At 47.2% G+C, this 24219-nt stretch overlaps 2 protein-coding genes and 1 non-coding gene across 4 annotated transcripts in view; 2 read left to right on the forward strand and 1 right to left on the reverse strand.

Moving 5' to 3' along the window:
• Positions 1-1241: 1241 nt before the first annotated feature.
• IER3IP1 (immediate early response 3 interacting protein 1) lies at positions 1242-9339 on the forward strand. Its single transcript, XM_015425825.1, has 3 exons — positions 1242-1400; positions 6313-6414; positions 9119-9339. Exons 1-3 carry the CDS (start codon positions 1310-1312, stop codon positions 9172-9174), a joined length of 249 nt encoding a protein of 82 aa, XP_015281311.1. The 5' UTR covers positions 1242-1309; the 3' UTR covers positions 9175-9339.
• Positions 9340-14114: 4775 nt separating this feature from the next.
• Positions 14115-24219, forward strand: part of HDHD2 (haloacid dehalogenase like hydrolase domain containing 2) — a 33650-nt gene continuing 23545 nt past the window's right edge. Inside the window, exons 1-2 of one of the 2 annotated variants that reach the window (XM_015425823.1) lie at positions 14115-14182; positions 21796-21898. In XM_015425823.1, coding sequence (XP_015281309.1) covers positions 21798-21898 — 101 coding nt within the window. In that variant the 5' untranslated portion in view covers positions 14115-14182; positions 21796-21797. Of the gene's footprint in view, positions 14183-14338; positions 14405-21795; positions 21899-24219 lie in introns of those variants that run through there. The other variant, XM_015425822.1, reaches the window with a different exon arrangement.
• Positions 24147-24218, reverse strand: TRNAA-AGC. The gene has a single exon. It is a non-coding gene; the product is annotated as a tRNA-Ala (tRNA).

The raw sequence follows: 24219 nt of genomic DNA on the forward strand, positions 1-24219 counted from the left end.
TAAAAATTGTTTTGGTTAAAAAAAAAGATTGCAACAGCACAGACATTCTGATGCAATAATTCAAAGCAAAAGGTGTCAATTATCAGACACTGTTAAATAAACAAAATACTGCAAGAGTGCTAGTGTTTTAAGGGAGTGAGAGATTGCCAAATTACAAATTATTACAACACTCAGAACAATGGAACCCCTGGGACTTAACAGAGATATCAGCTTCTTATCTCTCTACATATGCTAAGTCACTATCTCACGTATACCCAGAAATCAAACTTTGTTGGTCTTAAAGGTGCCACTGGACTCAAACTTAGTTCCCACATCTGTTGCTAACTCCTTTATTATCTGTATACCAAATTTACTGCTGTTTACTTGTCTTACATAATGTGTTATTCCAATTTTAGCTGTATTTATTCCTCAGTTACTTAGGCATCTTGACTCTAATTAGCTCTTCCTGAAAACTAACACACACACCCCTTTATGTAATATTTGAGGAAATTTGTTTCAGTGAATCTGAAGGCATGTACAAAGTAAGTCTCTCAGTTCTCACTTGTACCCAGAACTGAACTTTCGTCCTGTAGGTGCCACTGGACTCAAGCCGAATTCCTGCATCTGTTTTGTTAGCTCTTGTATTTGTATGCTAATCTACTGCCATTCACAGACCTTTCTTACATCCAATCTCAGCTATAATCACCCAGTATTTATGCATCTTTCTTGACTCTAAATGGCCCTTCCTGGCAACTAACCCACCTCACGCTCTGGCTCTCTACCTATATATAATGGTTGAGGGTGTGTTGTTCCACTGTATCTGAAGAAGTGTGCCTGCACACAAAAGCTGATGCCCAGACTAAAACTTTGTTGGTCTTAAAGGTGTCCCTGGCCTCCCAACTTTGTTCTGCTGCCACACAGCTACCTATCCCACCAGAATAACAGAGCAGGTGTGTAAGTGTTTCTCATAGTTAGACCAGGCCTAAAAATCATGAATGTTTCCCCTCATCACCTTCCAATGAGGCTTAAACGCCTGAGGGGAAATAACAACCACGAAAAAAAAGGCGGGAAAAGACAAGCGGCGACCTAAAAGGGAAAAAGGCGGGAAAAGACAGCGACGGCCTCCTCCCCCAAAGGCGGGAAAAGCCAATCGGAGCCGCGCCGCGCAGCTCCCCCGCCCTGCGACGGCGCGCCTCCTGTGACGTCATGTGCCATCATTGCCCCTCGCCCAGCGCCACGTCCTGGCCAGCGCGGCGCAGGCGCAGTGAGGCAGGCGGGCGGCGGCGAGAGTCGGGCCGCTGAGGCGGCGTCCGGCGCGGGGGAGTGGGAGATGGCCTTCACGCTGTACTCGCTGCTGCAGGCCGCGCTGCTGTTCGTCAACGCCATCACGGTGCTGCACGAAGAGCGCTTCCTCCGCAGGAGTGAGTTTGTGGCGGCTTCCGGGTCCTGGCCGCCCGCCCGCCCCCCCTTCCTTTCAGGCCGGGAGAAATACCTGGAGATTTGCGGGTGGCGGTTGAGTTGGAGCTCAGCCGGGTATAATAAGGCTCATGTAAAGCCCGCTCTCCAAAGCTGCCCTTTCCTCAGGGGGACTGGATCCTGCCCCTCCCCGGGGATCAGTTGTGATTCCGGGAGATCTCCAGGCCCCACCTGGGGGTTGGCAACCCAGTACCCGGGTCTCGCCCTCCTCAGACTGTGGCGGGGGTAAGAAGGCCCCAGAGGGAGGTTATTCAATTCTGGAATGTGGAAAGTAAGGTTGCCATCTCCAGCCTTGGGAATTCCTGGAGATTTGGGGGGTAGTGTTTGGGGTGGGATTTCACCTAGGGGCCGTGGTGTTACCGTTGAGACCATCCTCTGAAGTTACCTCCAGGGGAGTTGGTCTCTGTAGTCTGGAGATCAGTCTGGAGGGTAGCAACCTCTGTGGGAAATGGCAGGCATCAAAAAAGTATAATTTATATATAAGGGATATTAGACAGGGGCATCTTGGTTATTTCTTTGCTGCTGCCAGGGCTCCATGAATTTTCTTTGGCTGTGGAAAAGGTAAAGGTTCCCTTGCTCGAAAGCCAGTCGAATCCGACTCTAGGGTTGCGGTGCTCATCTCCGTTTCAAAGCCGAAGAGCCAGCACTGTCCGAAGACGATTCCATAGTCATGTGGCCGGCATTACTAAACACCAAGGTGCACGGAACGCTGTTACCTTTCCACCGAAGTGGTACCTATTTATTTACTTGCAATTTCTTGCTTTCGAACTGCTAGGTTGGCAGGAGCTGGAACTAGAGACGGGAGCTCACTCCATCATGTGGCACCCGGGTCTTGAACTGCTGAACTACTGACCTTCCACAGCCTGCAGTTCAGCGTCTTAACCACTTGGGCCACCAGAAACTTGAGACACTGTGGAAACCCAGCCCCAAATTTTGGGAGCCAGACTCATATTTCAGTCATCGGGGTTATTTATGACCATCTCGCCATGTCATTTTCTGGGCATGGAACAGAGGGTCACTGGGAGTGTGGGGGGAGAGGTATTTGTGATTTTCCTGCATTGTGCAGGGGGTTGGACTAGATGACCCTGGAAGTCCCTTCCAACTCTATGATTTCTATGATGATATGTGGAGATATGTGATTTGTCAAGCCTTGCATGGCCCCACCTCTTATTTATTGTAGGGCCCTTTCGTTTAAATGTTTCACAACATCCTTCAGTACTAGTTGACCAGAAGTTAATGGATTGCTCTTTTAAATGTAGCTGTCATTGGCATGACAGATCTCAGATCATTCTTCAGATCTGCAGTACCATAACCCACAGTCATGTACTTTAAATGACTAATCTGAAAACTTATCAAAATCACTGTTTAAAAACATGTAGTGTGCAATATGATCTAAAAATGAAACCTGCTGCATCTGAGTTGTGAAGAACATGAATTCAAGTTATAACAACCAACAAGGATGCACATTTATCTAGAAGGCAGTTGTTCAGTTGAGTCTTCCTGACTGGTGATTGAAATCATGGTTTAAAGCAAATCTACCTTGCTGTCATATCTGAAGAAAGATTGTGTAAAAGTTGGATTTTTCCCTTTTAAGCCCTTTTAAAGCATCCTTGTAGGCATTGAAGATTTTAAACCACTTAAGTGATTGTGATACTAAAGAATGGAAACTACTCTTACTTAGAAATGGGGAGAAAGATCTTGGGGTCGTAGTGTACAACTCAATGGAAGTGTGAACGCCATGTGCGCTCTGGTGGTGAAAACGGAGAACACTGTGTTAGGGCCTACTAGGAAAGGCATTGAAAATGCCGTGGTAAGGCCTTAGGTGAAATACTGTGTGCCGTTCTGGTCAGTGTATCTCCAAAAGGATATCACAGAGCTGGAAAAAGTACAGAAGAGGGCAACCAAGAAGATTAGGGAGTTGGAGCACCTTTCCTATGAGGAAAGGCTGAAAAGTATGGGACTTTCTGTTTACAAAAGGGATGACTGAGGACATGATAGAGGTTTATCAAATGCTACACAGGGTGGAGAGCAATGTTCCCTCTAAGCTGTGGAGTCCTGTGAGCAAAAATTCTATTTTCTGAGCTACCGGCATTAAAGTTGTGAGCAAGCGATTTGGCTACGGCATAAATTAGTTTGCTCCGAAGCCCTCCTTCCTGAGCTAAGACAAAAATGTGTGAGCCGGAGGCTAAAGAATGGTGAGCTAGCTCACACTAACTCAGCTTATAGGGAACACTGGTGGAGAGTCAACAAAGAGAACTTTATTTGAATTTCTACCCCGCCCTCCCAGCCAAAGCTGGCTCAGGGCGGCTTACAAAACAGATAATTACATTAAAAACATAAATTACGGTTGAAACAATTGGAAAACAATAATAAAGTGCTAGTGATTGTTGTTATCCATAAACGGTAGCAGCCATCATTCACAGTTCTCAGCTCACAGTATTCGTTTTGGTTGTTCCTGCAGTACTTGTTCTTTAGGCTGTCGATGGCAGTTTCCGGAATCCAGGGCCCTCTTCCATTCAGCCATCTGATGTCCCTCATTGATGGTGGCGGTGGCTCCCAAAAGCCTGGTGGAAGAGCTCCGTTTTACAGGCCCTGCGGAACTGTAAAAAGTCCCGCAGCACCCCGATCTACTCCAGGAGCTCATTCCACCAGGTTGGGGCCACCACTGAGAAAGCCCTGGTCCTGGTCGTTGACAGCCTAGGCTCCTTCAGACCCGGGAGGACCAGCCGGTTCTGAGCCCCTGACCACAGTGCTCTCTGGGGGACATATGGGAAAAGGCAAGTCCTCTAGGGGATTGAATGAAGCTGACGGGCAGTAGATTCAGGACAGACAAAGGGAAACACTTCTTTACACAGAGAGTGATTAAAATGTGGCATTCGAGGCCAGAGGACGATTGCCACAGGCATAGGCGGCTTTAAAAGAAGATTAGACAGATTCATGGAGGATAGGTCTGTCTGTGGCTACTAGCCATGGTGGCTGAGAGTAACCTCCACATTCAGTGTCAGAACCTCTGAATCCCACTGACAGAAGGCAACATCAGGGGAAGGGAAACACTTCTTTACACAGAGAGTGATTAAAATGTGGCATTCGAGGCCAGAGGACACATTGATTGCCACAGGCATAGGCAGCTTTAAAAGAAGTTTAGACAGATTCATGGAGGATAGGTCTGTCTGTGGCTACTAGCCATGGTGGCTGAGAGTAACCTCCACATTCAGTGTCAGTAAACCTCTGAATCCCACTGACAGAAGGCAACATCAGGGGAAGATCTCGGCCTCTATGTCCTGTTGTTGGCCCTCCAGAGGAACAGGTTGGCCACTGTGTGAGACAGGATGCTGGGCTACATAGACCACTGGTCTGATCCAGCAGGGCTGTTCTTGGGTAAAGGAATATACTTGTCTGTGTCTTATGAGGCAACTCATCTGGGAGTGGCATTCATGTGTCCCAGCTTAACAGAATTGCTAGCATGTATGCCTTTCATTTCTCTTTCAGTCTTTAAGGTAGTGTTGACTCTTAAGTTATGAGGGAACTGAACCTTGATCCTGTTAAGCTTTGGCACTGGGGTGCTGCAGATGCAGTAGTTGCTGGTAGTCCTTGGGAGAAACAGCTGTGCTTCCAACATGAGCAGCTTGATTGCATGGCTCCTGTACACCACACTGTCACCACCCTACCCCAAATAATGAAGAGCCTCAAAAGAAGGGCTGATAAATATGTCAAAAGGCAGTAAGGCCGTGAAGTACTATTTACACCAAGTGAGTTTGTTGAGCACATTAGTTTAGGAAGGAGGTGGCTGTGGTGACATGATATTGATCACTGTGCATATCTTTTAATTATTGGTTTGGATCCACCAGAGGGTTTCCTTGAACAGAAGGGGTTTCCTGTCAGTGGAATATGATTTCTTCACCTCCTCTATTTTGCTGCACTTCCAAAATGCTGCCCTTGGGGAAGGGTACCCCAGGAACTTCATGGTGGGAAGTTGGGGGACATTGCCCACCCCCACCGTCCATGGAAATCCTCTAGTGGATCCAAGCCATGATCTTTATAATCCACTGCTTATACTGTCTCCACTATTTTTTTTCTTATGATTACATCACTCTGATCCTCATGCCTTCTGGTTTCAAATATGGGTCTGGTGACAGTTCAGATTATATCTACACAGAAGATTTGCTGGTCTTTGTAATCGGTTAAACTGGCTGTGATGTTAAGTTGGTCCCAGATGCTTAAGAATAATACAGTCAGCAAACCGGTGCCGGCTGTCAGAGGCAACAGACTCCAGACGACATCATCCTGAAGGATTTGCTTTCTGTATTTTTTGTCAGCTTCTAGGGACATTATTTCTCATTATAATTGTGTGATATTTTTACTTTTTGTGAGGCTAGTTAATGAACTCGCAGTGTGTTGTTTCCATTTCTCATAATTTTCAAGATGGGTAGCCGTGTTAGTCTGTCTGAAGCGGGAGAAAAGAGCAAGAGAGCCCGGCAGCACCTTAAACACTACCAAAATTTGTGGCAGGGGAGGAGCTTCCTCAGATACAGCGAGATATATCTGAAGAAGTGAGGGGTGACTCACGAAAGCTCCTCCCCTGCCACACATTTTGGTAGTCTTTAAGGTGCTGCTGGACTCTTGCTCATAATTTTCAGTCCATGTTGGTGTACAGTTCTAGTTTTACAGGAATTCCCACCATTAGAATTTCTGATTATCATTTCAAATAGGTTACCCTATATTGAAGAAATGTTTAGACGCCTGCCACAGTATGTGGCGGAAGTAGCCTCTTTTTCCCAGGATGGATCAAAAATGTGACTGATGGTTTCCCTTATGAAATATTTCATGCACGTAATTTTTTTAAAAAATGTCACGCAGTTGGCTGGGGAACAGACCAAGGCATTGGAGGGTTTGGAGAAGAACCGGGAGTTAAAGCACAATTAATGAACCTCATCCGATCTGTACGGACAGTTATGAGAGGTAAAACAAATGCAAAAATTCTCATATTGAGAAAGCATTGCTGTTTTCTTTGAAATACCTTTCACAATGAAGGTGCCTGTTGCTATTGTAACTTCAGTTTGATAAAAACGTTACAAACTACGCTGCATGTTGCATCTAGGTTGCATTTATCCTAGTAGTTTTTTGTTTTTTTGTTTTTAATAAAGCATGCCTCAAGCCGAACAGGCAGCAGTAGGCCAAGGTGGTTCCTTGGGAGCCATGTTTTATGTTCAGAATGCCCTCAAGCAGTTTTCCCACCTGCTGGAAGAAATGTCTAGGTGTGTGTGTAGCAGTAGAAAAGAGCAAGTGTCCAGTAATACCTTAAAGACTAATAAAATTTGTGGCAGGCAGTTTCACACTATGCTACACTAGCTTGCTCCAGAGCCCAAGATAGCTCCCAAGAGAGCCAAAATCCCAGGATCAACCACTACCTGAAGTCCCTCTCCAAACTGCCTGTAACGTTTGCATTACAATGGTGTCATTCACACATGCACTTCATTTATGCTAAATCCAGTTTGGTGGCGGCGGCTACAAGCATGGACAGCTTCAAGAGGGAATTAGATAAGCATATTGAGCAGAGGTCCATCAGTGGCTATTAGCCACAAGGTATAGATAGGAAGTCTCGGGCTGGGGCAAGTGATGCACTGTATTTTTGGTGTTTGAGGGGCGGCAGCAACAGTAGGAGGGTTTCTCATGTCCTGGCCCCACTGGTGGACCTCCTGATGGCACCTGGTATTTTTGGCCACTGTGTGACAGAGTGTTGGACTAGATGGGCCATTGGCCTGATCCAACATTGGCTTCTCTTATGTTCTTATATGTAGTGGTTAGGAATGTGAACTCTAAGCTGGGATAACAGGGTTTGATTCTGCAATCCTACACATGCAGCTGCTGGTGTGACCTTGGATCAGTTACTAGTTCTTTCAGAACTGGTTTCTCAAGAGCAGTTCTCAAAAGAGCTCTCTCAGCCCCACCTACCTCACAGGTTGTCTGTTGTGGGGAGGGGAAGGGAAAGCACATTGTAAGCTGCTCGGTTAGTGAAGGATGAGGTATAAATCCAATCTCCTCCTCCACACACTCTGAATCACGCATTTCAATCCACTTTCAGTGCACTTTACATCTGAAATGGCAAAATCCACTTGCAAACCATCTTTAAAGTGCATTCAAGATGAATTGAAAGTGCATTATTCAGGGTGTGTGAAAGTGCCCCCCAGCTCACTTTTTCAGATGCAGCTAGAACGACAGTCCCATCTGTCCTTATATCTCGGAGAATGGAGTGATTTCAGATGATGAATGACATTAGTAGGCGAATGACAATAGCAGGCGTGCTTGGATTAGGTGTGATACACAGAGGAGTAGGAGGCATGGAGAAATCAGCACTGGTAATGAGACAGGAAACCTAGGTCTCAATTAATACCAGGTGGATGCATTATCTTGAGCTTCATTATCAATTGCAGTTCAGCAGTCACTCTGTCTAATCTCCCCTTGAAATTCCTTTATAAGAACTGCTGTTGTTCGGTCATCAACTCTATGTCTCGTAAGATTAAAACGTTTAATCAGAAATGGACTTTTGCTGGAATTTATTAAGCCCCTGAAACCCTTTGCTTATGTCCCCAATATAAGTTCATTGTGGTTATTCTCCACAAGATTGGAGAAGAGCAAATGTTATCCCAATCTTTAAGAAAGGAAAGAAGGATGACCCGCCTCAAATGGCGTCACCCCGCCCCCAGCGTGTGACATCACTTCCGGGTGATGCACGCGTGGGGGTGAGGTTTCCCCCGGGCCCCGATTCCGCGGGAGTGGGAATCGGGGCTCGAAACCAGTGGGAATTCCGCCCCCCAGGGGGATTTCGGACCCCCGGAAGGGGTAGAAGGGCTACTCACTAAATTTGCTGATAATACCAAATTGGGAGAAGTAGTAAACACTCAAGAAGACAGAGTTAAAATTCAACAAGACCTGAATACTCTGGAGAAGTGGGCAGTTGACAACAGGATGCAATTCAACAAAGATAAATGCACAGTATTACATCTGGGCCACAAAAATGTCAAGCACAAATACTGGATGGGGGATACATTTCTGGGGAGTAGTGTATGTACAATCTCCTTTCCCTTCCCCTCCCTACAACAGACACGCTGTGAGGCAGGTGGGGCTGAGAGAGCTCTTTCAAGGACTGCCCTTGAGAGAACAGCTTGGACAGAACCTGTGACTGGGGAATCAAACCCGGTTCTCCCAGATTAGAGTCCACATTCCTAACCACTACACCAAACTGGTTTAGTAGCACCTTAGAGACCAATGAGAGTTTCAGGGTTTAAGCTTTTGAGAGTCAAAGCTCCACTCCACTCTTCAAAAACAGAGAGACCTCTGACTCTCAAAAGCTTGTAGCCTGAAACTCTTGTTGTTCTCTAAGGCGCTACTGGACTCAAACCTTAGAGTTCAAAAGGGGTTTTAATTTTGAAATACACTGTGGCCAATACATTATGTTTTGTCTTACTAAAATTGATTCCCCCCCTCCTCCAGTGTCTTCCAAACACAGTACAGTTTTACAAAGACATTATCTCCCCCCCAGCACAGGAATGGAGAGAGGTTTCATTTTCCTTTTTAAAAACGAGCTCAATCAGTTTAACGGAATACCGTTTGTCATCCGTGGAGTAAAGAATTCCTCTAACACCCTTCTTGTTTTCTCTCGTAGTGCCATTAATCGGAGTGAACAGCATAACCATTGTGTTGCTTCTGTTGTTTGGTTGAAGACGGCCTCTTCCAAGCAACCGGCTGAATTCATCCAGAGCAAACAGACTGCAGATCCAGAACAGGCAGACTGCAGATCCAATTGGCATTGTGTTCCTTGGGATCCGGTCGGGCTTGGCTGTGGAAACCGCCCCCTTTTCTCAATAAAGACACCCTTTGTATTTATTGAATTCCTTGATATTCACTCCCATTTAATTCAGGCAGAAAACTGAGTTCGTGAAGAAATGCCGTAGATATATTCCAAACTGGAAACATTTTCCCACTTGACTCTGAATAGTATCGAGTGTTTACAGTATGCATTGTAACATATTGTAATCGTTGCTGAAGGTGCTGTTTTCTTAAATAGCTTGTTGCTCAGGACTGTGTAGGCTGAAAGGCTGAGCTCGCTTTCAGTAATAATGACCACATGAACAAATAGACTAATGGTACATGCTTTGATGAGGCCAAGGCAAACAACTGGGCCAGTGTCTGTCTAGCAGATACCACAGAAAAGGAAATTTTGGCTGTTGATGCATGTACAAGATGGCTTTCAGTAGAACTGAATGACTGATTTTTTATTTATTTTTTGCATACCAGTGACAGGTTAACAGGTAGACAAATATGTTTTAAAATTGATTATATCTCTCAAGTGCTGGTCAAAACTCCGAAAGAATAGATTTAAAGCGATGGAAACATAAAATTCCTCAACGATCCTTTAGCAAGTAAAGTTCTTTTTATGATGTTTTACTGTTGTGTTATTTTTTGGTCCTTCCCCCAGGATTTCTAAGTGTAAAATATTTGTAATTAGAAGCTTTTATGAAATGAACTGTAGCTATTCAGTGTAATCTGTCTTAAGTGAATTCATTTTAATGGGAACATCACATCCTCAAGCTGCCTTATACTGAATCAGACCTTTGGTCCATCTAGGGCATCGTCGTCTACTCAGACTGGCAGCCGCTCTCCAAGGTCTCCGGCAGAGGTCTTTCCCATCATCTCCTGTCTGGTCCTTTTAACTGGAAATGCTGGGGATGGAACCGGAGACCTTCTGCATGCCAAGCAGATGCTCCACTACCGGAAAAAAATCCCTGACTTCACTTTTTGGAAAAATACTTGTGCCAAGTTGAAATTATTTAGGTATAGTCTTCAGCAATGCTCCCTCTAAGCTGTGGAGTCTTGTGAGCAAAAATTCTACTTTGTGAGCGACTGGCATTAAAGCTGTGAGCGAGCGATTTGGCTACTGCATAAATTAGTTTGCTCCGGAGCCATCCTTCCAGAGCTAAGACAAGAATGTGTGAGCCGGAGGCTAAAAAACTGTGAGCTAGCTCACACTAACTCAGCTTAGAGGGAACACTGGTCTTCAGTGCATATTTATAAAATTAAATTCTGTTATCACAGGGTATGTATAATTTAAAGACTCTGCGGTTGGGTTCAGTGAAAGGTCCTTCTGTGATTCATGTATTTCAGTCCCGATTTAAAAGCGAGTCCCGATTTAAAAGCGAGTGCATATTTATAAAATTAAATTCTGTTATCACAGGGTATGTATAATTTAAAGACTCTGTGGTTGGGTTCAGTGAAAGGTCCTTTCATGTATTCCATGTATTTCAGTCCCGATTTTAAAGCGAGGCTGTCTAGGCAATATAGCTTCCCTGCTCAATGTTGAGCTCAGGGTCTTGTTTAAACTGTACTGGAACCTTTGCTGTGCAGAGGCCCACAATGGCAAACGACCCCTCCATTCCATTACAGCTTTTCCATATAATGCCCCACTTCCTGTCTTCCTTCCCTGCCACTTTCTCTCATTTGCCCTTAAAGACAGGACTCTTGATTAGTTGTGAATGGTTTTCTACAACACACATCTGGTAATCTTGGATTTCTCCACTGGTTTAAGAGTTTGCAAACGACTTGAGGAACGTGTCGTCAGTTGCAGCGGGAAAGCAGCTGTGTTATACAATTTGTTGGTTACAAAGGGGAATGAGCCAGAAGGAAACCCGTAATTGCTTAGACGTCTGTGGTTGACTTGTTTTTCATCTGTCATTATTTGTCTAGTATCAGAGGGTGGTCATGTTGGTCTGCAGTAAAAGACCTAGATTCGAGTCCAGTAGCACCTCAGAGACCAAGATACTTTCATAAGAACATAAGAGAAGCCAATGTCGGATCAGGCCAATGGCCCATCCAGTCCAACACTCTGTCACACAGTGGCCAGAAATACCAGGTGCCCTCAGGAGGTCCAGCAGTGGGGCCAGGACACTAGGAGTCCTCCTGCCTCCCCCAAGCACCAAGAATACAGAGCATCACCTGCCCCAGCCTGAGAGTTCCTATCTATAAAGGTAAAGGTTCCCTTGCTCAAAAGCCAGTCGAGTCCGACTCTAGGGTTTCGGTGCTCATCTCCGTTTCAAAGCCGAAGAGCCAGCGCTGTCCGAAGACGTTTCCGTGGTCATGTGGCCAGCATGACTAAACACCAAGGCACACGGAACGCTGTTACCTTCCCACCGAAGTGGTACCTATTTATCTACTTGCAATTTCTTGCTTTCGAACTGCTAGGTTCAAGCTATCTATATACCTTGTGGCTAATGGCCACTGATGGACCTCTGCTCCATAGGTTTATCTAATTCCGTCCATGCTTGTAGCCGCCACCCCCTCCTGTAGCCGTGAATTCCATGTGTTAATCACTCTTTGGGTGAAGAAGTACTTCCTTTTATCTGTACTAACCTGACCGCTCAGCAATTTAATTGAATGCCCACGAGTTCTCGTATTGTGAGAAAGGGAGAAAAGTCCTTCTTTCTCTACCTGCTCTATCCCATATATAATCTTATAAACCTCGATCATGTCACCCCTCAGCCATCGTTTCTCCAAGCTAAAGAGCCCCAAGTGCTTTAACCTTTCCTCATAGGGAAGGTGTCCCATCCTCTGTTATGTATTGGGACTAAGCCATTCCTCAAGTTGCAACACTCCCTCCGATGAAGAACACGACATTGGATTTATGCCCCGTGCTTCACTCAGAGTCTCAGAGCAGCTTACAATCTCCCCTCTCCCCGCAACAGACACCGTGTGAGGTCGGTGGGGCTGAGAGAGCTCTGAGAGAACTGCTCTTGAGAGAACTTGTGACTGACCCAAGGTCACACCAGCAGCTGCATGTGGAGGAGTGGGGAACCAAACCCGGTTCTCCCAGATTAGAGTCCGCGCTCCTAACCACTGCCGGAATGGAAAATGACACTCTCAGAACTCTCTCAGCCCCCCCCCCCTGTTGTGGGGAGAGGAAAGGAATATGATTGTAAGCCACTTTTAGACTCCTTTAGAGAAAAGTATAAAACCCACTTTTCTGCATGCCAGAGGCTCTTGTCTTCCACTGAGCCGCAGCCTCCTCCCTTTTGCAAGTATGATTCTGGTTTCTTGAGTCTCCTTCATTGTCCTGATGGTTAGGATAGCTATGAGAGTTTGGCATGGGACTGAAGCTTCCTTTTCTTCCAAATACATATAAATAACACCTTTTGGGACATCATAAAAGGTTTCCCTTGCTCGAAAGCCAGTCGAATCCGAATCTAGGGGGCGGTGGTCACCTCCGTTTCCAAGCCGAAGAGCCAGCGCTGTCTGAAGACTTCTCTGTGGCCATGTGGCCGGCATGATTAAATGCCAAGGCGCATGGAACACTGTTGCCTGCCCACTGAAGCGGTACCTATTTATCTACTTGCAATTTCTTGAACTACTAGGTTGTCAGGAGCTGGGGCCAGAGACATGTGGCAACTCGGGTCTCAAAGTACTGAGCTACCGACCTTCTGGTCTGCAACTCAGCGTCTTAACCTCTGAGCCACCAAGGCCCCGTGGAACATCATAGGGAAGTGTTAAAAAGATCCTGCTATTAGGATGCAGTCCACAAGCTGCTGATGGTTTGCACTTACATTGGTCCTCGAGGTTTCTGTACACGTCAAAATGATCTCGGAGGTAAAAATACACATGTTGGCTTTTTCTCCCCACTGATACATCCCAAGTAAATACGGGATTCATTATCTCAGTAGTAAGATAGACCTACAAACTGGATCATCGATGAAGTACACACGAGTGTGTGCTCTCGCTGCTTGAAGCCTTGATATGCTGCTCTTAAATGTTGTTTTGGCTGAGGAATTAAACTGTAGATTGAATTCCTTCCCTCTTCCCAGTTCAGGAACTGCTAGTCCTTAAAAATCTTGCAATGGTAGGACCTTATTGAGTTAGATTCAGGTGGGTAGCCGTGTTGGTCCGACGCAATAGAACAAAGTTTGAGTCCAGTGGCACCTTTTAAGACCAACAAAGTGTAATTTCGGGTATTAGCTTTGGTATGCATGGGGACAGGTAAGTGATTTGAGTCCAGTGTGGCACCTTTAAGACCGAAAGAGTTTTATTCAAGGTGTAAACTTTTGTGTGCATGCACAATTGATCTGAAGAGATGTGCGTGCACACGAAAGCTTATACCTTGACTTTGTTGGTCTTAAAAGGTGCCACTGGACTGGAACTTTGATCTGCTGCTTCAAACGGACATGGCTACCCAACCTGGAGGTAAGTGATTGGTTCGTGTAGATTTTCCCTGGCATGATTTTCAAGTCTTCGCTTCTACAGCACTAATCCAGCTCTCCTTCATTTTCTCTGCAACTGGATGTGTGCAGGCAGAAGTTCAACAGGGGCGCACAACGTTTTCCACTGCAATATTGCGCTCTGCTCCCATCTCATTTCTCTGCATGGGCGCAGCAGCGTCTTGCAGGCACGATCTCCAAATGGAGAGGTGTTTATCCAAATGCCTGTCCAAGAAGTCCACTATCCAACCCCAGGCAGGCCGTTTCAATGGAGGGAGATTTCTATGGAGGGGGTGTCAGCTAGAGACTAATACATTGTGCTGATGAAAGTACTCCCCCCCCCAAATCTTTTAAATTCAGGCGCTTGTTGCTGACAGCTTAGAGAAGCGCTGTGGGTCCTCACATACCGTCAGAGGGAGGGAAGGAGGGGGCTTTCGCTGTCCAAGGCATTCCCTCGCCTCAAGCGGAGAGGGTCGCTCTAGCCGCAGGTGAGTGCAGCCGAGACGCCCATGGAATGTCCCACCCCCGTTTGTCATCATGGTACGATCTGACTCCCGCTGTGATGAAGAGCGAGGATAGTACCAACTGTGTCTCATTCTCAAAATGGGGGGGGAATTAATTCCCACCTCGATTTCCTATTTTAAGTGACAGTGGATCAGTCCATGGCGCGGTTGCCTTAGGTGGAAGAACCAGCCCACCTCAAAAGTGAGGTGAGTTCGTATCTAGGCAAATCTTTCCTCCGATCTGTAAGTTGAGGTAGCAAAACGTTCGAGAAGTGGGTTTTCCCCCTCGCTTTTGAAGGGCGGTGCAGGGAAAAGAGGCATAATTATGACTCTTGGGCAGTAATCTATTATCTATTTAGTAAATTCATAAGTCCTCCCCCAAAGGTGTGTAAAGAGATATTTAAAATGTGTACATGCTTCTGTGAGTCTAAAAGTACCAATGGCAGGGGAGGCTGCCTGTTGGGACTCTGGATGAGTGTTGTATTCTGACTGGGGAGACTTGGGTTCGAATCCTTGCTTTTCATGAGGCTTACTGAGTGACTTTGTGTAGTCACGTGTTGTCTGCCTAGCCTATCCCACAGGGTTGTTGTTGGGGGTAAAATGGAGAACCCTGAATATGCCCCCCCTTGGAGGAAGGGTGAAGTGAAAAAATGCATTACTTAAACTTGAAATACAGTAAGTTTTTTTCACAACGTTCACTTCACAGTGCTTAGCACTGCCCAAAGTATTATTTATTATTTGAGAGCCAGTTTGGTGTAGTGGTTAAGTGTGCAGACTCTAATCTGGGAGAACCGGGTTTGATTCCCCACTCCTCCACTTGCACCTGCTGGATGACCTTGGGCAAGCCGTGGTTCTGTCAGAGCTGTTCTTGGGAAAAGAGCAGTTTCTGTCAGAGCTCTCTCAGCCTCACCTACCTCACAGGGTGTCTCTTGTGGGGAGGGGAAAGGAAAGGAGTTTGTAAGCCGCTCTGATACTCCTAGTGAAGGGCGGGGGATAAATCCAATCTCTTCTTCTTCATCTGTAAAACCTTCCTCCAACACCCAGACTACTTCTCAAATATCAAGAACTCTGCAGAGGCTTTCTGGTGTGATTGATAGCAGTCGCTCAACCTTTGTCTGCCTTGAAGATAAATTGCCTTTCCTTCTGATAAAGAGAGATCTCTACATGCGACAAGAAGTGATCTCTGCATCTCTGTTCCTACCTTGGAACAAGTTCTACTGTCTGGTTTTATCGGTGGAGAAGACAGACGGTCCTTTATCTTCAGGGGTTCTGATTAGATTAAAAAGTGCCGGGACAGCGGATTGCTGGGAAGTCCCTGCAATATAAAATTTCCAGTACTCTGATAAAAGTCCAAAATTTCTGCCAGCCATTTGGTGCCAGTCACAAAACGTGCAGAACTTAGTAGAAACTTCCCAAGTCATGGGACTGAATGTGCTGTTTCTAGCTGTGGTGAAGGGAAATGTCATCAAGTTGCGGCCAATTTAGGGCAACCCCCTAGGGGCTTTTAAGGCAAGAGATAAGAACATAAGAGAAGCCAATTTTGGATCAGGCCAATGGCCCAGGGGCCATCAGGAGGTCCAGCGGTGGGGCCAGGACACTAGAAGCCTCCCACGGTTGCTCCCCCCCAAGCACCAAGAATACAGAGCATCACTTGCCCCAGACTGAGAGATCCTATCTATACCTTGTGGCTAATAGCCACTGATGGACCTCTGCTTCATATATTTATCCAATTCCCTCTTGAAGTCGTCCACGCTTGTAACTGCCACCACCTCCTGTGGCAGTGAATTCCATGTGTTAATCACTCTTGGGGTGAAGAAGGACTTCCTTTTATGCATTCTAACCCGACCGCTCAGCAATTTCATGGAGTGCCCACGAGTTCTTGTCTTGTGAGAAAGGGAGAAAAGTACCTCTTTCTCTACCTGCTCTTTCCCATGCATAATCTTATACACCTCAATCACTGCTTACTCCCAGTCATTTACTACCACTCCAAGATCTCTCTCTTGGTCAGTCTCCGCCAGTTTGGACCCCATCAGATGTTGGTTTTTTATTTCCTGCTTCTGTGTGGCAACCAGGGACTTCTTTGGTGGTCTCCCATCCAAGCACTAACCAGGGCCGACCTTGCTTAGCTTCCGAGATCTGACGAGATCCGGCTAGGCTGCGGCATGCAGGTCAGGACAAAAGATACAGCAATGGTTTGCCTTTGCCTGCCCCTGTGTAGCAGCTCTGGACGCCCTCAGTGGTCTCCCATCCATGCACTAACCAGGGCCAACACTGCTTGGCTTCCAAGATCTGACAAGACTGGCCCAGCCTGAGCCACATCGGGGGTCTTTCTAGCTGCTGGGTGGCAAAAACCAGTGGAAAAAATACGTTTCATTTCACATCTTCATTCGTTTTTACCTTACTCTTCCTCCAAGGAAACTAGGATGATTAGATTAGATTTAAAAGTCCAGTGGCACCTTTAAGACCAACAAAGTTTTATTCTGGGTACATAAGAACATAAGAACATAAGAGATGCCAATGTTGGATCAGGCCAAAGGCCCATCCAGTCCAACACTCTGTATCCCACAGTGGCCAGAAATACCAGTGCCATCAGGAGGTCCACCAGTGGGGCCAGGACATTAGAAGCCCTCCCACTGTTGACCCCCCCCAAGCACCAAGATGACAGAGCATCACTTGCCCCAGAGTCCCTATCTATACCTTGTGGCTAATAGCCACTGATGGACAGGGAAGTCCCAGCAACTGCCACCACCGCTTATGACTTCCTGTAACAAAACCTAAATGGCATTTAAAAAAAAAAATCCATTGTTCTGATGCGCCGTTGGCGCCCTGGAGAAATTATTCAGCTAGGAACTTCTTACAAATAACTGCTTGCCTGCCAGCATAAATGCCAGGGAAACAGAACACGGAAATTGTAATTGGCATCTTGCTTTTAGCATCTATACTAACATTAAAGTATCGCTTGTATGCTCATCATTAAATAGACAGTTGAGCATAAGCATGGCTTTCGCACATGCATACGCGCACAGTGGATGGGCCCGTGGCTCAGTGGCGGAGCATCTGCTTGGCATGCAGAAGATCTCGGGTCTGATCGCTGGCATCTCGAGTTGAAAGGAACAAGGAACAGGTGATGTGAAAGACCTCTGCCTCAGACCCTGGAAAGCGGCTGCCAGTCATAAGAACATAAGAGAAGGCAATGTTGGATCAGGCCAATGGCCCATCCAGTCCAACACTCTGTCACGCAGTGGCCAAAAAAGACCAGGTGCCATCAGGAGGTCCAGCAGTGGGGCACTAGAAGCTCTCCCACTGTTGTCCCCCCCCGAAAGCACCAAGAATACAGAGCATCACCTGCCCCAGCCCGAGAGTTCGTATCTATACCTTGTGGCTAATAGCCACTGATGGACCGCTGCTCCATATGTCTATCCAATTCCCTCTTGAAGCCGTCGGTGCATGTAGCTGCCACCACCTCCTGTGGCAGTGAATCCCATGTGTTAAACACTCTTTGGGTGAAGAAGTACTTCCTTTTATCTGTTCTAACCCAATTGCTCAGCAATTTCATGGAGTGCCCACGGGTTCTTGTCTTGTGAGAACCGGAGCAAAGGACTTCTTTATTGACCTGCTCTACCCCATGCATAATCTTATAAACCTCGATCATGTCACCCCTCAGCCGTCGTTTCTCCAAGCTAAAGAGCCCCAAGCACTTTAACCTTTCCTCATAGGGAAAGTGTTCCAACCCTTTGATCATTCTAGTTGCCTAGAGAGCCAGTTTGGTGTAGTTGTTAAATCCGTGGACTCTAATCTGGGAGAACCGGGTTTGATTCCCCACTCCTCCACTTGCACCTGGCTGGATGACCTTGGGCAAGCCGTAGTTCTGATAAGAGCTGTCCTTGAAAAAGAGCAGTTTGTGTCAGAGTTCTCTCAGCCCCACCCACCTCACAGGGTGTCTGTTGTTGGGAGGGGAAGGGAAAGGAGTTTGTAAGCCGCTCTGAGACACCTTTGGGTAGTGAAGGGCGAGGTATAAATCCATTCTTCTTCTTCCCCTTTTCTGCACTTTTTCCAATGCTATAATATCCTTTTTGAGGTGTGGTGACCAGAACTGTACACAGTACTCAAAATGAGGTCGCACCATTGATTTATACAGGGGCATGATGAAACTGGCTGATTGGTTTTCAATTCCCTTCCTAATAATCCCTAGCATAGCATTGGCCTGAGTAGACAATACTGACTTTGATCAGCCAAGGGTCTGGTTCAGTATAAGGCAGCTTCACATGTTCAGGTGTAAGTTCTCTGTGTGTCGTGGCATATGAACTTTTCAGATCTGGGATTCAGGTGCTGGAATCCTTTTTCCTGCATACACTGACAAAGGTATTAGAGTGGTCTTTCTGGGTTGTTCCTATGGAGAACCAGAAAAGCCTTCTATAAAATTGTTGACTTGTGCATTGTAGCATTGTGAGCTTTGGGTGAGTACAGCAAGCTAGCTCTCTTTTTTTCCTGGTTACTATGTAAAGTATATTGTGTTATATTTTGTTTGTAATTCAGTTCCAGGAAAAATAATTTTGCCTGAAGAAGAATCTCTCGGAACACGCAATTTTTGCCTGGGAGGCTTGTTGCTTTTTTTTTTTTGGTAAACAAAAAATTTTTATTTATTTTTTTTCCATCATAGGAATACAACAATTAATCATTAAACCTTTATATAATGTCTTTGTTTACCCTATGGTGTTGCTTTGATGCTTGCTGCATCTCTTTTCAGAAAGCAAAACATCCTACAATATTGGCATTGACGACTCCTGCGTCTCTCATCAGAAAGCAAGACAGTCTACAGCATTGGAACCTGTCTCTGTAGCTGTGGACTTTTCTATTGGATGTATATGGTTCTTTAGGTTTTTGTACTATAGTGAATAAGATACCCTTAGGCTGAGGACAGTCTGGCAGTATGAAGCGCGAGGGAGGCGGGCCAAAAAGACCCCGGACCAAGTTGTGCCGGGGATTCCCGGTCGCACTGTACCTACTGATGCGGGAGCATACCGGGGAGGAGGCGCAAGGGAGCGTTCGCACTGTTGGTCTGCCCCTGGCAGAGGCGCAGCTGTAAGCGGCTTTTCTTCATTCCGGCGACATGCGCATAGGCGCAGCAACGCAACTTTTTTGCGGCTTTTAGTGTGCATACTTCTGGGAGGGGGAGGGAAAGGAGTTTGTAAGCCGCTCTGCGACTCCTTTGGGTAGTGAAGGACGGGGCATAAATCCAATCTCCTCCTTTTCTCTTCCTCTATATAAAAGCAAACAAATAAATAAGAACATAAAAGGCTACCTGCGCGTGGAACAGGTAGCACTTCTGAGAAGGCTACCTTGAGTTTCCTGCCCAGCAGCCTAAATTTCTCCTCCAGGACCTCACGACTGCATTTCCCCACATCGTTGGTGCCAACATGCACCACGACCACTGGCTCCTCCCCAGCACTATCTACCAGCCTATCTAAAACACGCGTAATGTCCGCTACCTTCGCACCAGGCAGGCAAGTCACCATACGGTCAGTACGCGGGTTCGCCACCCAGCTGTCTACCTGCCTAAGGATCGAATCACCCACTACCAAGAGCCCCCCTCCCACCCTGCTCAGGGATGGTTCCTTGGTGCAAAAGGAGAGCCGCTCACCAGCTGGGGAAGAGGTCCCTTCTGAGGGCACATTCCCCTTATCCTCAGCACGGTGCCCTGTTTCCCCTAGACCCTCATGCTCCCTGACAGCAGCGGGGCTGCCAGATCCAGAGTGGGACGAAGCTAACAAGTCCCCGAGAGTCTTTTCTGTGCGCCTAGCTGACTGTCTCTGCTTCTCCAGATCAGCCACCTTGGCCTCAAGGGAGCACACACGTTCCCTGAGAACCAGGAGCTCCTTGCACCGAGGACACACCCAAGACTTCTGCCCAGTGGGCAGATAGTCATACATGTGACACTCCCACAGGTGGGTCCCAGCAACTGCCACAGCGGCTTATGACTTCCTGTAACAAAACCTAAATGGCATTTTTTTAAAAATCCATTGTTCTGATGCGCCGTTGGCGCCCTGGAGAAATTATTCAGCTAGCACAAAGCAGGAACTTCTTACAAAGAACTGCTTGCCTGCCAGCATAAATGCCACGGAAGCAGAACACGGAAATTGTAATTGGCATCTGGCTTTTAGCATCTATGCTAACATTAAAGTATCGCTTGTATGCTCATCATGAAATAGACAGTTGAGCATAAGCATGGCTTTCGCACATGCATACGCGCACAGTGGATGGGCCCGTGGCTCAGTGGCGGAGCATCTGCTTGGCATGCAGAAGGTCTCGGGTCTGATCGCTGGCATCTCCAGTTGAAAGGAACAAGGAACAGGTGATGTGAAAGACCTCTGCCTCAGACCCTGGAAAGCGGCTGCCAGTCATAAGAACATAAGAGAAGGCAATGTTGGATCAGGCCAATGGAACACTCTGTCACGCAGTGGCCAAAAAAGACCAGTGCCATCAGGAGGTCCAGCAGTGGGGCACTAGAAGCTCTCCCACTGTCCCCCCTCCCAAGCACCAAGAATACAGAGCATCGCTTGCCCCAGACCGAGAGTTCCAGTCTATACCTTGTGGCTAATAGCCACTGATGGACCACTGCTCCATAGGTTTATCCAATTGCCTCTTGAAGCTGTCCACGCTTGTAGCCGCCGCCACCTCCTGTGGCAGTGAATTCCGTGCATTAATCATTCTTTGGGTGAAAAGGACTTTCTTATATCCATTCTAACCCGACTGCTTAGCAATTTCATGGAGTGCCCACGAGTTCTTGTTTTTTGAGGAAGGGAGAAAAGGGCTTCTTTCTCTACCTGAATAAATAGACTTCTGGTTTTTCTGTGAAATCAGATGATCAGAGCCTGGAAAACGATGAATCCCAGAGGAAAAATTTATACCCAGCCTTGTGGCCACGTGCATCGCCAGAATTCCCTGCCTTCCATCCTTTCTCACCTGCTGTGCCGAGTGAAGGGGCTGGAACATCGAACGGGCCTCGTGGGGCCCCTTCGGTCACTCCTGCCAAATCGCGTGGCTCTAAGCGGGTCCTTTTTACCATCTGTGCATCCGAGTCCCCACCTACAGAAGCAGAGCGATATTCGCCTTGAGACGCTTTGCCAAGCTCTCCCAATTAAAAGCGCGGCGTTATCGCTTTCTAATTGAGTAACGTGGCGGCCGCTGGTGGCGGTTTCCCCCTATCAAACAGGTAAGAAACAAAGCCTCGGCACTCCAGTTCAGACAGACCCAACCTCTTAAACTGAGCTGGCTGTGCAGTTTCTCTCTGGTTTTTTGGAGAGTGGTGGTGGTGGATAGAATATTTAGACTTTTTGCCAAGTTCAAGGACAGAATAACGCTCGCCTTCAGGACAGAATGCTATCCCATCAATTATGTATAGATTTTTAATGTCGCCGTTTCTTTCTCTGTCCGAAGGGGCTCGTTTCGTACCCCGGGCGACATTCAGACTTCTTCCAGGCTTTGGCACAGAGGAAGCGTGGAACAGACCGCCTGTTTAAAAATTTTCTGTAGCTTTTTGTCCCGTTTTGTGACTCATTCTTTGTTTCTTCTCCCCCCCCCCTTCTCTCTGGCACCAGGCATGGCCGCTCGGCGTGCGCTCAAAGCTGTCCTGGTGGATCTCAGCGGGACGCTTCACGTCGAGGACTCAGCTGTGCCGGGAGCGCAGGAAGCTCTTAAAAGGTAAGTTCTGAGAACCAGTTTGGCGTCATGGTTAAGTGCGTGGACTCTAATCTGGGAGAATTGGGTTTGATTCCCCACTCCTCCACTTGCAGCTGCTGGATGACCTTGGTCAAGCCGTAGTTCTGATAAGAGCTGTTCTTGAAAAAGAGCAGTTTCTGTCAAGAGCTCTCTCAGTCCCACCTACCTCACAAGGTGTCTGTTGTGGGGAGGGGAAGGGAAAGGAGTTTGTAAGCCGCTCTGAGACTCCTTTGGGTAGTGAAGGGTGGGGTATAAATCCAGTCTCTTCTTCTTCTTCTTTTACCTCCCAGGGGGTCTGTTGTGGGGAGGGGAAGGGAAAGGAGTTTGTAAGCCGCTCTGAGACTCCTTTGGGTAGTGAAGGGCAGGGTATTAATCCAATCTCTTCTTCTTCTTCTTCTTTCCTCCCGTGAAAGAAACGCACGCATGTGTCAAACCTTCCCAAAGCCTGCTTGAGAGCCAGTTTGGTGTAGTGGTTAGGAGCGTGGACTCTAATCTCGGAGAACCAGGTTTGATTCTCAAGCTGGTGTGACCTTAGGTCAGTCACAAGTTCTCTCGGAGCTGTTCTCTCAAGGGCAGTCCTCGAAGGAGCTCTCTCAGCCCCTCACAGGTTCTCTCAGAAATTCACAGGCAGTGTTCCCTCTTATCTGAGTTAGTGTGAGCTAGCTCTCAGTGCTTTAGCCTTCCGGCTCAGACATATTTCTCTTCTCTCAGGAAAGATGGCTCCCGAGCAAACTAATTTATGCAGTAGCCAAATCTCTCGCTCGCAACTTTAATGCCACGAGCTCACAAAGGGGAATTTTTGCTCACAAGACTCCACAGCTTAGAGGGAGCATTGCTCACAGGGTGTCTGTTGTGGGGAGGGGAAGGGAAAGGAGTTTGTAAGCCCCTATATAAATGCCCTTATATAAATCAATGGTGCGACCTCATTTGGAATACTGTGTGCAGGTCTGGTCACCACACCTTAAAAAGGATATTATAGCTTTGGAAAAAGTGCAGAAAAGGGCAACTTGGATGATAAAGGGGTTGGAACACTTTCCCTATGAGGAACGGTTAAAGCGCTTGGGGCTCTTTAGCTTGGAGAAACAACAATTGAGGGGTAACAGGATCGAGGTTTATAAGATTATGCATGGGATAGAGCAGGTAGAGAAAGAGGTACTTTTCTCCCTTTCTCACAGTACAAGAACTCGTGGGCACTCCATGAAATTGCTGAGCGGTCGGGTTAGAACGGATAAAAGGAAGTACTTCTTCACCCAAAGAGTGATTAACACATGGAATTCACTGCCACAGGAGGTGGTGGCGGCTACAAGCATGGACGGCTTAAAAAGGGAATTAGATAGGCATATGGAGCAGAGGTCCATCAGTGGCTATGAGCCGCAAGGTATAGCTAGGGACTCCGGGGCAAGTGATGCTCTGTCATCTTGGTGCTGGGGGGGGGGGTCAACAGTGGGAGGGCTCCTAGTGTCCTGGCCCCATTGGTGGACCTCCTGATGGCACCTGGTATTTCTGGCCACTGTGTGACACAGAGTGTTGGACTGGATGGGCCATTGGCCTGATCCAACATTGGCGTCTCTTATGTTCTTATATGGAGCAGAGGTCCATCAGTGGCTGTTAGCCACAAGGTATAGACAGGTACACTCAGTCTGGGGCAAGGGATGCTCTGTATTCTTGGTGCTTGGGGGTGGTCAACAGTGGGAGGGCTTCTAGTGTCCTGGCCCCACTGGTGGACCTCCTGATGGCACCTGGTATTTCTGGCCACTGTGTGACACAGAGTGTTGGACTCGATGGGCCTTTGGCCTGATCCAACATTGGCATCTCTTATGCTCTTATGTTCTTAAGCCACTCTGAGACTCCTTCAGGTAGTGAAGGGCGGGGTATAAATCCAATCTCCTCCTCCTCCTGCTCTTCCTCCTCCTCCTCTTCTTCTTGTTAGCTAGAAGGAGATGTTTCTGGCAAGTGCACCGGGGTGCCGTGTACACACGATCAGTGCTTCCAGTGACAGAACATGGCACCAGGCGCTGAGCACAGCAGACCACCCCCACCCCGAAACCCAGTTGCTGGCGGGGAGACTCTCAAAGGCTGCTGGGCTGCACAGCCAATTCATGCCTGTTGTCTCAAAGCAGCTGTTTGTGCATCGGCTGATGTGCAACAAATGGTGCTTCCCCCCTTTAGTGAAGCATGTACAGCAACTCTCCAGGGTCTCAGGTCGAGGTCTTTCCCATCACCTGCTGCCTGGAGATGCCAGGGATTGAACCTGGGACCTTCTGCACGCTAAGCAGATGCTCTATCACTGAGCCACAACCTCT

Source organism: Gekko japonicus, unplaced genomic scaffold (assembly GCF_001447785.1).
Source record: "Gekko japonicus isolate JY-2015 unplaced genomic scaffold, Gekko_japonicus_V1.1 scaffold2138, whole genome shotgun sequence".
NCBI classification, from domain to species: domain Eukaryota; kingdom Metazoa; phylum Chordata; class Lepidosauria; order Squamata; family Gekkonidae; genus Gekko; species Gekko japonicus.

Bases quoted from the DNA above. Each gene is read 5' to 3' on its own strand.
- IER3IP1 (XM_015425825.1), top strand. From the start codon at position 1,310: ATGGCCTTCACGCTGTACTCGCTGCTGCAGGCCGCGCTGCTGTTCGTC. The intron at 1,401-6,312 runs GTGAGTTTGTGG...AATGTCACGCAG, and splicing joins AGAGCGCTTCCTCCGCAGGA to TTGGCTGGGGAACAGACCAA. The intron at 6,415-9,118 runs GTAAAACAAATG...TTTCTCTCGTAG, and splicing joins TGTACGGACAGTTATGAGAG to TGCCATTAATCGGAGTGAAC.